General features: G+C 40.7%; 1 protein-coding gene across 1 annotated transcript in view; it reads right to left on the bottom strand.

Annotated features, from left to right (window-relative positions):
• LOC126198531 (myotubularin-related protein 13) overlaps positions 1-13,559 on the bottom strand; it is a 219,927-nt gene that overhangs the window by 49,225 nt on the left and 157,143 nt on the right. Inside the window, exons 25-26 of the mRNA XM_049934926.1 lie at positions 11,515-11,660; positions 797-932 (exon numbers count right to left, since the gene is read on the bottom strand). Coding sequence (XP_049790883.1) covers positions 797-932; positions 11,515-11,660 — 282 coding nt within the window. The remainder of the gene's footprint in view (positions 1-796; positions 933-11,514; positions 11,661-13,559) is intronic.

The raw sequence follows: 13,559 nt of genomic DNA, 5'->3' as shown, positions 1-13,559 counted from the left end.
TGACATAATTATACAGTAATCAATTTAACACCTTTAGCCACCCCTATTCTGTGTTCCTATCAGCACTGTCCCAGTTCTTTTTTACAAGTTTACTGTTACCAGTCACTGTTTGTTTATCTCCACGGCGCGTTTCAAAGGTTTAACTTCCATCATCAGGTGGATTTACATTTGTTAGAATGACATTTGTGTGTGTGTTGTGTTCCAATTTTTTGGAGGAACTTGTGGTACTGTAGTGGTCACAGGTTCCTTTCACTGTCTTAACACATCCCATGTATACTGTCATATTTTGTAAACAAATATGGTGTCTGGAAACTATTAGATGCAAGGCATAATATAATGTATACATCAAATATAAATCCACATGATGATGGAAGTTTAAACCTTTGAAATGTGTCATGGAGATAAATAAACAGAGACTGGTAACTGTATACTTGTTGTTTCATTTAAAGATAACATAGATCTGAATGGTGCGTCATTTGTCATAATTCAATGCATAAATCTTGTAAACTGTTATTCCTTGCTCATACTGTGTAAGCTTTTGGCTCCTCTGCTTTGCAAGACTTACAAATGTACCTCCCATTCATTTGTTGCCATGGCAAAGGAACGCAATATGGTACTTTAAGCCCAATGTACAATAGTCTACTAAGGGTTATGATATTTGTATGTCAAAGCACAGCATTTGCATCTGAAAATTTTGTCTGTATTTGATATCTCTTTATCAATAGAAGGTTTCATTACTGTCTTTGATAGTTTTACTCTGCCTTATAAAACACACTGTTAAATTTTAGTTACTGACCTGAGCTGTGATGTCTGAACCATCCTCCAAACAAATCATAACAGATGACCCCTGCACATCCAAGAGATCAACAACAGCACCAGCTAACTGCATTATATTCTGCAACTGCAGCAACCATTCTGAAGATTCTATAAGTCTGTAACAATAAATAGACTATGAGCACAGGAATCAGTTTTTACTGTCTCGATCTTTTTTATATACTTGTATAAATAACTTTGGACAGGATGTGTATCAAAAAGAAAAGAAATATATACACAAGGATTGCAACGTATCAAAGAAATGAGTCCTATTTGCAATTTAAGTCATAGTTGTAGTCTACACCATTCTCATAAGAATGAATGCTTCCTGTGTAAGGACATTCATTAGCAAGACATAAGATGTCACTTACACTTAAGCATATGACTAAAGTCGGGTTGCAACAGTTTTCAAGAAAATCAATACAACAACAGGAAATACAGTGTGTTCAGTAATATGGTTCTGGGTGGACAGAATCTGCTAACCACTGACATTCACCTCCAAATTTTTGAACTGTACAGTGAGCAGGAGGTGAGTATGTCATTGGTGCAAAGATGGGCACCAGAATTTAACAAAAGACAGACAAGTTTGTCCATACTGTGTAAGAGAAGATGAAGGAGGGTTGTCAATTTACTCTCTGTACATTTTCCAGCATTTTGCATTAAAGATCAATGCTCAATAATATTACGTAGAACAAAAAATTCTGAAAATTGTGCACCATACGAACTTAATGTTCACTACAAGAGGTTCATAAAAAGCAGCAAACAGCAAGTCCATTGATAATTTTGACACAGTACTGTGAAGAGGGCAGTAACACTATGAGATGCATCATGACTGGGGACAAAACACGGTTTATATCACCCTCCAAGAAAAGAAGCCAACGATACACCATTTAAAATCACTGAGAACCTCTTTTACACAGTGCTTCGGAAATAATATGATGTACTGTTAGTTGAAGTTTTCTGGAGCAATTATCAATGCCAGCACCTACTGCGACAAACTGTCCTGCACAATCAGACACAAACAATGTGGGCATGACGAGACTTGGATGTTTTCCAGTCACTGGATCCTGTTTTCCACATTTACATTTTATAAACTGTAGTAGTTCATGTCAGAACTGACAACAAAATAGTGCATGTTTACAATATGTTTTGTTTTATTATGCTAGACTCATATCAAGCTCCCTTTGAATCATTTTCTCACAATTATAGTTTGGAAAGAAATAGCAGAGAATGAAAATGGAAATATGATCTAACTTTACACAGAGATGATGATAATTTGAATACTACGTTATCATGAAAAGGAAAAGACTGTCACACAATAAGCTTTCAGCCAAAAAGGCCTTTGTAAAAAATAGACCACACACACACACACACACACACACACACACACACAAGATCACAGTCTCTGGCAGCTGAACCCAGACTACAAACAGCAGTGCATGATGGGACAGGCAACCAGATGGGGATAAGGAAGAGGCTGGGGCAGGAAGGGGGAGTTATAGCAGGGTTGGTTGGAGGACAGTAAAGTGCTGCTGTGGGAGCATGCATGGACGAGGTGGGGATAGGGTAGGACAGCTAGGTGCAGTTGGGAAGTTAGACGGAGGGCGGGGGAGAGGAGGAGGTAGTGCAAAAGGTGAGGAGTAAAAAGACTGGTTGCATTGGTGAAATAGAGGGCTGTGTAGTGCTGGAATGGGAATGGCGAAGGAGCCAGATGGATAAGGATAATGACTAACAAAGGTTGAAGCCAGGAGGGTTGCAATAATGTAGGATATATTGCAGGGAAAGTTCCCAACAGGGCAATTTATAAAAGCTGGTGGTGGTTAAATGGATCTAGACGACACAGGCTGTGAAGCAGTCACTGAAATGAAGAACGTCGTATTGTGTGGGATGCTCAGCAACAGGATGGTCCAATTGTTTTTTGCCCACACTTTGTTGGTGGCCATTCATGCAAAAAGACAGCTTTTTCACAGGCAGCTCTGCCTTTTATGGGTTAGGTAATGTTTGTGACCACACTGGAGTAGGTGGTGGTGGTGGTGGTGGTGGTGGTGGTGGTGGTCGAAGGATGTATGGGGCAGATCTTGCATCTAGGTCAGTTGCAGGGATATAAGCCATGAGGCAAGGAATTGGATGTTGTGTAGGTTCAGTGGGCAGTAGAATACCACTGTGGGAAAGAGGGAGAGGGAAGGATAGTGGATAGAACATTTCTAATTTCAGGGCACAACGATAGGTATTTAGTTGGTACAGTCCTGGGTGGTACTGAGTCATGAGGGGAATGCCCCTCTGTGGCTCAACAGTGAGACTTTGTGAGGTAGTAGATGACTGGAAAGATAAGACATGGAAGATATGTTTTTGTACAAGGTTCAGAGGGTAATTACAGTCTGTGAAGGTCTCACTGGGACCCTCTGAGTATTTTGAGTGGGACCCTTCATTGCTGCAGATGCAACAGCCACGGGTGGTTAGACTGTACAGAAGGAACTTCTTAGTATGGAATGGGTGTCAGCTATCAAAGTGGGGGTACTGCTGGTGCCTGTGAAAAAAGCTGCCTTTTTGCATGAATGGCCACAGCCAAGGTGTGGCCAAAAACAACTGGTCCACCCTGTTACTGTGCAGAATTTCTTGATCTTGTAAACGGTTTCATACATCACAACCATATTTCAGCAAATGGCAGTATGCAAGGAGGAGAGTATTTGCCAACATGATTAATAGGGATACTTCCATACCTAGTATGATATTCAAGTGACTATAAATTTTTTCAATGAGACAAAGTAATACTTGAGCACCGTTGATAGCTGGTGAAAGAAGAATTGCTGTGGGCTTGTAACAATATTTGTCAAGAAATTAAGTTTATTTTTATACTGAGAACGGGCATTTTCATAAACTACTGAGTTGTCTTTCCATCAGTTACTTTTTAATGATTCTGTCAGAATTTAAACTGCATTAGAATATTAGTGAGATTAATATTTATAATCTCTCCTTTTTTCGGCAAAAGAAGCAGATTTGAATGTGGCAACAAAGGAACTTACGTATTATTCATAACTGATAATGTGTCTCCGAGAAAAAATAATGAGAATAAGAAGTCTGGCAAAAACAAAACAGTACCTCTGCTGAAGTTTTAATGGAATCCCTTACCCTAGAGTGCTTTCAATACTGAATAATGTGAACTGACACTTGCAAAAAAAAATTATTTTTGTATCTCAATGATGAGAGAAATGTGAAAACATTTAAATTTGCAAAATCCAATCAACTACTCATCAAGGTGCAAACAGATGTGTGTGATGAAAAAGTACAGTCCTTCATTCAGTGTAGGGGTAAGGAAAAAAAAAAAAAAAGAGATGGTATACTATGTACTGTTAATTGTGTTCATATTTTGTAGATTACTGAGATATAGAAATAAAATCCGTTGACCAGTTTCAATCCATAACATTATTAATAATGCACTGGGTATAGGATTCTGCTGAAATTTCAACAACAGTAGCTATTTATTTTCACCAGATTTCTTATTCCCTTTATTTTTCTTCAGAGAGGCATCACTAGTGACGAGTTACGAGTAATACGTATACCCCTTGTTGCCATGCTCAAATCTGCTTCTTCTGCCAAAACAAAGCAGAGTTTCTAAATATTCATCTCACTAACATTCTAATGCAGTTTAAATTGTGACAGAATCATAAAACTGCAAGTGATGAAAAGACAAGTCAATAGTTTATGAAAATGCCCATTCCCAGTATAAAAATAAACTGTAATTCCTTCACATACATTGTTCCAAACCCGCAGGAATTATTCTTTCATCAGCTATCTATTGTGTTTAAATATTATATTATTTTATTGAAAAAAAAGGAAGAAGAAGAAGACCTGTAGCCACTTGAATATCACACTAGATATGGAAGTACCTCGTATAAATCACACGGCGAAACACTCTCCTCTTTGGGTACTATCATTTGCTAAAATCTTGTTTCAATATCTGAAACCGTTTACAAGATACAAGGGATTTTGTGAATATTTCACTTTGTCTTCTTTGATGGTGTGTGACCACACGATGATCCATTTTCTTGAGATTAGTGATGGACACTATTCTTCAAAGTTTAAAGAAAAATTTAAGATATTAGCTGCATTTCACAGGCAGCAATATATGACCTAACACATGCCAAATGTAACTTCATAAAAATCTCTATTTTTCACTGCAAACTTCTCAAAATTCTTGCAGTAGTTTACTTAATCCTGAAATATCACAACAAACATGACCATTAAATTATGTGCAGTTCATCATGAAGCTGACAAATGAAGATGTCAGATGTGTGAGAATCAATACTTTTTACCAAATTTCTTTCCAATTATTTGGAAAAGGATGCACATCAGACAGCAGGTGTGTGATGTTCGGTTGGGTCTCGAGGATTAACTACCATTGTCTGAGAGTTCCAAACCTGTAGCCTGTGATGTCAGACGTCAAAACAAGCTTCCCGATTGGCTAATGCTGGTAGTATTCAGAGACCTTTACTAAGCCTAATAAGAACAACAGCACTGAAGCTACCACAAAAAATATGCACAGCTCTGTGCAGGGCAGCCAGCTAGCAGATGACAGAGCCAGCAAGTGAGCCATCGCATGCACCAGAAAGTAAGCTTGCAGCGAATCCTACTCTGTGCGAGATGGGCTTAGGGTGTGCTGATGAGGAGAGAGGGGATATTCATCCTCTTGGTAGATGCTTTTTGGGAACAGCTTGCTAGCATCTAGGCAAGGTATAAGTGATTTCACTAGTTACTAGCTTCCTGATACTTTAAGTGATTCAAGACTTTGAAATCTTGGATCTTACATTCCCTTTTTGCGATGTGGCAGGTATCTTGAGCGAGGTGAGTGATGCTCATCACAATAGGTACAATAAGGCAATTGTACATAGGAACATAGTGGCACCCTCATGTGGTGGCCATCCATAGTCTCCACAGACAGGTTCATTTATACAACTCGATGATGTGGTGAAATTTCATACATTTTGAACACCTCATGGCAAGTGGTACACACTGTCGTACATCACACTAGTAAACCATAATCTTAACTTTATCCACTAGTAAGTCACCCAAAAACCTAAGATAATCCACTAGTAAGTCACCCCAAAACCTAAGATAAATGTTCCAGTCTCTACTTTAAACCACCATTGGATCCAACTGATAAAATGGATATTACATCATTCCAAAATTAACACTTAATTCCTCACATGTTTGAAGTATAAGGTGCTTGTGGAAAATTATATCTTTGGTTACCATGAGGGATAATTGTGACTAGGAGTCACCAAGCTAGTCACACCTTAACAAATCCTATGACTAAGTAAAGTTACCTCAATATACTTCTCTTTGATATTCTCCTCAAAAGATAAAGTCTTAGCAATTCTGGAAAATTCACTGTCATTCAAGGTAAAGAAGAGAGACTGAAGCACATATCTCTTTTCTTGTTTGGATGGACAGTTCTCATTTCAATTTGTACCTTATGGGGGCATCATACTTTTATTATATCATTGTGTGTTGAAGTAAGCGAGTGAGTGAGTGAGTGAGTGAGTGAGTGGAGTGAGTGAGTGAGTGAGTTCCACAAAATGCTTGATGAGACATTGGGGTCATATGGCCATTAGCATGTATCAACTTCGTTCTCTTCATTGCTGCTGGTCCACCACAGGTTTTACCACTCCAACTGGGTGCTCTCCCTATGGTTGTAACTTCACCTAAACAATGAGCACCTGGTATAGAGGTCATTGCTTGGAGTACCCACGTCCTAAATAAGATAGACACATACTACTTGGCATTCATGGCCTGCACTACTGAAAAAAACAGCAATTAAGTGGAGGTAAACTCTGGTAATGGGGGCTATTTGTAAGTAAAGCAAAAGAGGTGAAAGATTTAACAAAAATGTAAAATTGAGTAACTGAAAGCAGAGACTAACTTCGGAGTTGTGGGTGTGTGCGGTGGCAGCTATTGCAACCTCGCAATCGCAGTGTAGCCAACCACACGTGAGCTGTCATGTGACATGTTTCACCGGCCCGGGTATAATTATGATACACAAAGGGGAGAAATGCCACAATGGCTCAGGGGCCCATGCTTGCCATGCACATACTCCATTCATAATGAGACTGAATTTGGATTGATGAGGTTAAAAGGACCAAACTGCGAGGTCATCAGTCCCTCCATCCTATATGCATCAAGCTCGGAAGAGTCCTCAGAGAGGAAGGATGTAAGTCAAAGCCTGATTAACCTGACTGTAACTGAGAATCAATAAAACCAAGAGATAGATGGTTGTTTTGGGGGAGGAGACCAGACAGCGAGGTCATCAGCCTCATCGGATTAGGGAAGGATGGGAAAGGAAGTCGGCCGTGCCCTTTCAAAGGAACCATCCTGGCATTTGCCTGGAGCAACTTTAGAGAAATCACTGAAAACCTAAATCAGGACGGCCGGATGCGGGATTGAACCATCGTCCTCCTGAATGCGAGTCCAGTGTGCTAGCCACTGCGCCACCTCGCTCGGTCAAGGGGTAGAACCAAGCGGAAGTGAGAGAGGGGAAGACAGTGAAGGTGGGTGAGCTCCTCCACTCAGAAAGCAGATGAAGATTCCTCGAACACATTATGCGATACAAGATGCGCCCTCTGCATCTGACTGGTGTTTCCTCACCCTCCATTACCTCAAGAAAATTAGCAATGCAGGTAAGTTGATAAAATATAAGGAAAGGGAACAATGACAATGTGCAGGAAAGGAACAACTGATGTAAAATAATAAGAAATTAAAATGGTGGGAAGGGCAAGAGCCAGGATGGACCAACAAGAAAGGGTGGCCTTGGGCCGCCTAAGTTGCAGCTGGTGACAGGGCTTCCCCAAAAATCCCTCAAGAGGCTACGACGAGGCTAATTTGCCCTCCACCTCACAGAAAGAAGTAGAAACCACCTTCATGGGTAAAATGAAGAACCATATCAGCCACTCTGACCTCGTCCGCTAGCGCCAGAGGCAGTGAGTTAGCATGTTTAAGGTTTTGCCATAAGGTTGCCAAATAGTCCAGCAGGATGTGTGCTCCTGTCAGATGGGTTCCACACTGACAGTGAGGTGGATCGCCATGTTTTAGAATGCGGCCACAGGTCAGCCAAGAGCGGCCATGGTAAAGCCAACAGACTGGTAGATTTCCTGCAAGAAACACTAAGGGATGACTGTCACAAGGTCGTGGTCCTTTTTATTGCTTGCATTTTGTTTGGAGAAACCAAGGCACACCAATCTATGTTCCAAGCCTCCAACAACTGAAGGTATAGAGTCAAATGTCCAGTTCCTGTATCTCCCACCAAAGTCGGCATCTTGGTAGCCAACTTGGCCAAGTGGTCAACATGTTCACTCCCTGGGATACCTACATGATCATCCAGTTTGATGGAGATCAGAAAGGAGATTCTGGATAGTTGCAAACAATAGGCTTCAAGGGTAGCACTGGTCTATAGACTGAATGCTACTCAGGGTATCACTGCCGATTAAGGATGTCTTGCTGGTACAAGAACAAACGCAACAAAGGGCTCAAATGATGAGCACTAATTCTGCATTGAATACACTACATCTGTGCAGCAGGTGCATAGTTCACTGCACCTTGCATGTGTGTAGGCAAAACCGCTGCATTTGTTGACCATAGAGTCATACAAGTGTACCCTTTCTGAACCTAGAAAAGCATCAAGGATGGCCAGAATAGACAGCAATAAACCTTGCAGTCTACAGTGCCTTTTGATCCAAAGGTCAAGACAGACCTGAGGATAGGGTACACACCATGAGGGCATATGCAATTGGTCCCTGACAAAAGGTGACAGAGGGGAAGTCTGAATTCGAACGGAGACATTGGGTCACTGCTGTGAGAGCTGGATCTCCCTACCAGGAGAAAAGAAATAGTAGTTTGGATGCTCAGGGGAGTAGCGAACGCATGTCACGTAGCTGAGCAGTAGTTGTTGGTGCCTGATCTGTAGTGGTATAGCTCCGCCTCCCTGAGTAGACTGTTCACAGGATCAGGTCCAGCATCTGCAATGCTGAAGGTGATGCCGAGACGTATGCCAGCATCCAGTAATCAAGACGGGACAGGCTCAGAGCTTTGTAGATGGGATCGGAGCCACAAAAGTTCAAAGCAATCTTTGCCCCAGCTGGTGTTACTGATGCAGCAAAAGGTATTAAGATGTGAGCACCACATCTATTTAAGTTGGCGAAGATAGGGAAATGATGGCACTGAAGACCAATCCAGGAAAGCAATAAGATTCCATCACATTGAGCAACTGGTCATCAACATAGAGTTCTAGTTATGGATGAACAGTATAACAGAAGTGCATGATGTATGCCTCAGCGGCTGAAAACTAGGAGCCATGGGTAAGGCACAGGACTGTCCCTTTCATATAGCATTCAGCGACAATCACAGTGTAACTCCACAGTTGCAGCTAAACTAGAAAAAGGAGCACACTTAATAAGACTCCTGTGGGACACAATTCTCTTGTATATGGAGGATACTGAGCGAAGCATCACCTTGGACCCTGAAAGTACAGTGTGACAAGAAGTTCTGGACAAAAATCGGTTTGGGCTCCGGAGACCCCACTTACAGAGGGTAAGGATGTGATTATACCATGTGGTGTCATACACGTTCTGCAACTCTAATAAGAAGACAGTTCTAGTGTGGTGACATCGGGCGAAAGCTGACCAGATTGCAGACTCCAGGTAGACCTAACTATCATCAGTAGAATGGTCTTGGCAAAAACTGCCCTGGGACAGAACCAAAAGGCCCCCAAAACCAAGGTACCAAGACAGCTCTCAGCTGACCATATATATGAGCAACTCGCATGTAAAATTACTGAGACTAATTGGGTGATGGCTATCCATCTCAAACAGATGTTTACCTGGATTCAGTATTGGGATAATCATGCTTTCTTATCATCAAGGTGGGAACTCACCCTCACTCAAGATATAGTTGAAAATGACAAGGAGATGACATTGGCAATCCGCTGATAGGTGTTTGAGCACTCGGCTGTGGATGCAGTCTGGACCTGGAGCTGTGTCAGGGCAAAGGGCTAGCAGCAGAATGGAGCATTATAGGACTCTAGGTGACACATGGTGAACATCGGAACCTCCACCATCTTTGAGGTCATTTACATCTACAGCGATACTCTACAACCCACCTTACCGCACATGGCAGAAGGTACCCTGTACCACCACTAGTCACTTCCTTTCTTGTTCCTTCTTCTCCTTGGATGATTTTGATGTTAACAAGGGTTTGTCAACCCTTCTTTCAGGAACACAGGAGGAACGTGAAGCCCTACAATCACAAACTTATGACTCCTTCAGCCACTGCCTAATATGCCGTTGAAGATCAGCAGAATCCTGGGAGGGCAGTGTCCCAAGGGACCCCTTCCTGTTGAGGAATGCCGGAGGGGAATGTTACTTCTCCATGTAGCAATTGGGTATGAACACTCCCAAAACAGGTGTGGGGGGAAACAATAGGAGGAGGGTCCTCAACCACATGCTTCGGTGGGGTCGAGCTTTCCTTGCATGAACCACATCTTGTTGAAATCAGGGTCACTTTGGATAATGGGGATGAAATCATCTTCCAAAACCTTCACATACCGTTCAGTAGTCACCGTGCCATCAAAGAATATCAAACCAATAATTCCGTGACTGGACACTGCACACCACAGTCACCAGTTGAGGGTGAAGAGACTTCTTTGTCATGAAATCTGGATTTACAGTCCTCCAAATGCACCAATTTTGCATAACTCATTCGAATGAAAGTGAGCTTCGTCACTAAAACAAACCATATCCACATCAAAGTCCTGCCTGTTAATTCTGTGGACAATAGTGGTGGCGAAAAACAACTCCTGTTCCATAGCCCTGGGGCTTAATGGCTGATGGGTTTGAATTTTGTGTGGGAAGAGATGCAGGAAAACTACAATTTGTTGCAGTGACTCCCGGTTGACTCCCACCTGCTGTGCAGCTCATCTGATCAATTTCCTGTGGCCAGTCTGAAACACAGTGTGCCTTCTCAATTTTTCAGGCATTTTCACCCTTTCTGGATGACTTACATTGACAAAACTGTCATCACGAACACATTCCATCCTCTCAAACCTGCAAATCAAATTCTTGATTGTTAGCACACTTGGACTGGTTGTCTTCAGCTTGAACTTGGTCACAAACTTCCTCTGAGCTGCAGTTGGGCTACTGCTCACAGAGTAGGCCTTCATAAGTGCTATATGCTCAGGCACACTGTACTGTAACATTTTCATTTGCAAATGTCCGATAACAACAAAGCGCGTGCACTTCTACATACCAATAATTTCCATTATGCCCATTAAGAAGTTATGACAATTTTATTTCATATAGTTCAATAATTGTCACCCTGTACCTAGCAATCTTTTCACTGATGCATGGAAACTGTACAGCAACTCCCACCTACAAAAAACCACCATAAAACCCTATTCCACAGTACTATTAACTTTCCATAGCAACTCAGTTAAGATTGTCATGGTGGTTTCAAACATCTGAATACCTGCATGGTGGCCAGAAAATTATAAAACCAAGTAAGGTGTAGCAGAATGATCTGATTCCTAGTACAGACGAGACATCTATGTCTTAACAGTGACAAAAAGAAATTCAAAAATTAGACCTGAGTTAAACACTTTTTTGATAACCACAATGTACAGTAACCGAAGATATGCCTACAAACTTTCATACTTACTTGTAGAAAGTCTGTTCTGGTTCAGCACTGGGTGAGCTTGGAATGCATGCTCTCATCAGCTTCTTGAATGCAGTTTTTGTATGTCTAACATCAAAATATTCAACGGGTATGAAGTCTGTTTTTGGAGCAGATTCTGCTTTTGTACCCTGCAAAATAATGAAATAAAGTAACATTGTAACTGGGATATTCAATTCATAATGACAAGAGACATAAAAGAAAGACACAAATTATATTCCTTATATCCCTCTTCTTTCTCAGCAGCTACACCAGTTATCTGAAGTTGACTCACATTTTCTGACACCAAAAAGGCGAAAGAATAAAAGGGAAGAAGAAATGAAGTGTGTGACCATGATAATTCTGCCACTGAAGCTGCCATGGCCAAACTGAGCATTGCATGTCTATTATGATCCATTTAACATATGTACATGCAGCAATATGAACAAGTATGGTAAGAAGTATAAGAAGTGCATGTCACTAATTGTAGAGAGATCTTGAACAACAACTTAGGAGGAAGAAATTAGCGAAATTAAGCATCGGAAAAGGATCTACTGCAGTTATGACAACATATTACAGTGGTTATGACATCCCTTTAATTGACTGATAAGAGACTCCTCAGGAAAAAAAGAATTACATATGAACATTCACAGAAATATTTTGAAAAAATTCTTGGTATTTTCACTCCATCTAATTTGCAAAATACTGATAAAAATCTCAAACAACATTGATCTGTAACTCTGTTAAAAGATAGGTATTGCTACTAACACAAACTTTTTACATTTATTGTGCTGAAACAACCTTATACGATAAGCAGTATTTATTAAGTCAAAATCAAACAATGGAAACTCCATGCCGACATATCAACAATGTATGAAAAGATAGAGTCCCACTTACTGTAATGATGGCATGTTAAGTTTCAGACAGGCACAATTAAGACAACTTACACATAAGTTTTCGACCACAGCCTTTGTCAGAAAAGAAAGAGGAAAAAAAAAAAATTATTCATTCACACAAACAAGCAAATGCACCGTCATTTTCTTAGACACATGACTGTGTTTAGTGTGTGTGTGTGTGTGTGTGTGTGTGTGTGTGTGTGTGGTGTGTGTGTGTGTGGTGTGTGTGTGTGTGTGTGATTTTATCTCTAGTGCTAGGAATATTTTCTGCATATACTTGTGGAAATATAGTTTAATATGTTTGTTGCAACTTTGGTAAGAGACAGCGTAATTGTTACTTTTTCCCTAAAAGATATAGAGGCGTGATCTCCAATTGTGTGTGAAGTGCTTTATCTTGGGTGGGGATACTGTCTAGGAATTTGGGTGAACGTTGGAAGTATTATGTGCATTCTGCTGCACCAGTGAATATGATCCACAAATGACTGTTTTGTACCACAAACACAAATGATGCTGTCCAGTTGGTGAGTTACCCTAAGGTCACAATTACAGGGATGGTCAACAAAGTTCATGACTTTAAGTTGGACTAGAGATCAATGAGACAGCATGCGCATTTAAGATCCTCAGCAACTCGATAAGCTGAAATTGTGAACAACATGAGTGCCATGACAGCTCACTGATGTCCAACAGAAATATCAAGTACAATTGAAGTGTTTTTTGGACACACCAGATCATGGTTGACGCAAAGTGAGTAATTATTATTTCAAACCATAAAATGAAGAACAAGCAATACAACACCTTTGCTTCCTATTGCGAAACTTGCTACGCACAACGTGAAAAATGTTTTAGCAGCTGTGGAAGTCACTGAGAGGTATTTCTGAGAGGCAGTATAGTATGATCATTAGTAATTACCAGAAAAACAGAAACAGGGTCTCTTTGTAGTTGAAAAAATGACTCCATTTGATAAATAAAAATCTCTAGTGTCTTAACCAAAACTAACAAAAATCTTTAGAAGAATGATGCTTAATCCAGCCCAATTTTTCCAGTTTTGGCCCTTATGGTTAAGAAAAGAGAAACAAAGTGGGAGAAAATTCATATTGATCAAAGAGATGATGGTTGGCAATAAATCATACATTACAGACCAAACAATATGTCAAT

This window comes from Schistocerca nitens, chromosome 8, assembly GCF_023898315.1.
Source record: "Schistocerca nitens isolate TAMUIC-IGC-003100 chromosome 8, iqSchNite1.1, whole genome shotgun sequence".
Taxonomy (NCBI): Eukaryota; Metazoa; Arthropoda; class Insecta; order Orthoptera; family Acrididae; genus Schistocerca; species Schistocerca nitens.
This window is presented reverse-complemented; position numbering and strand designations above follow the sequence as displayed.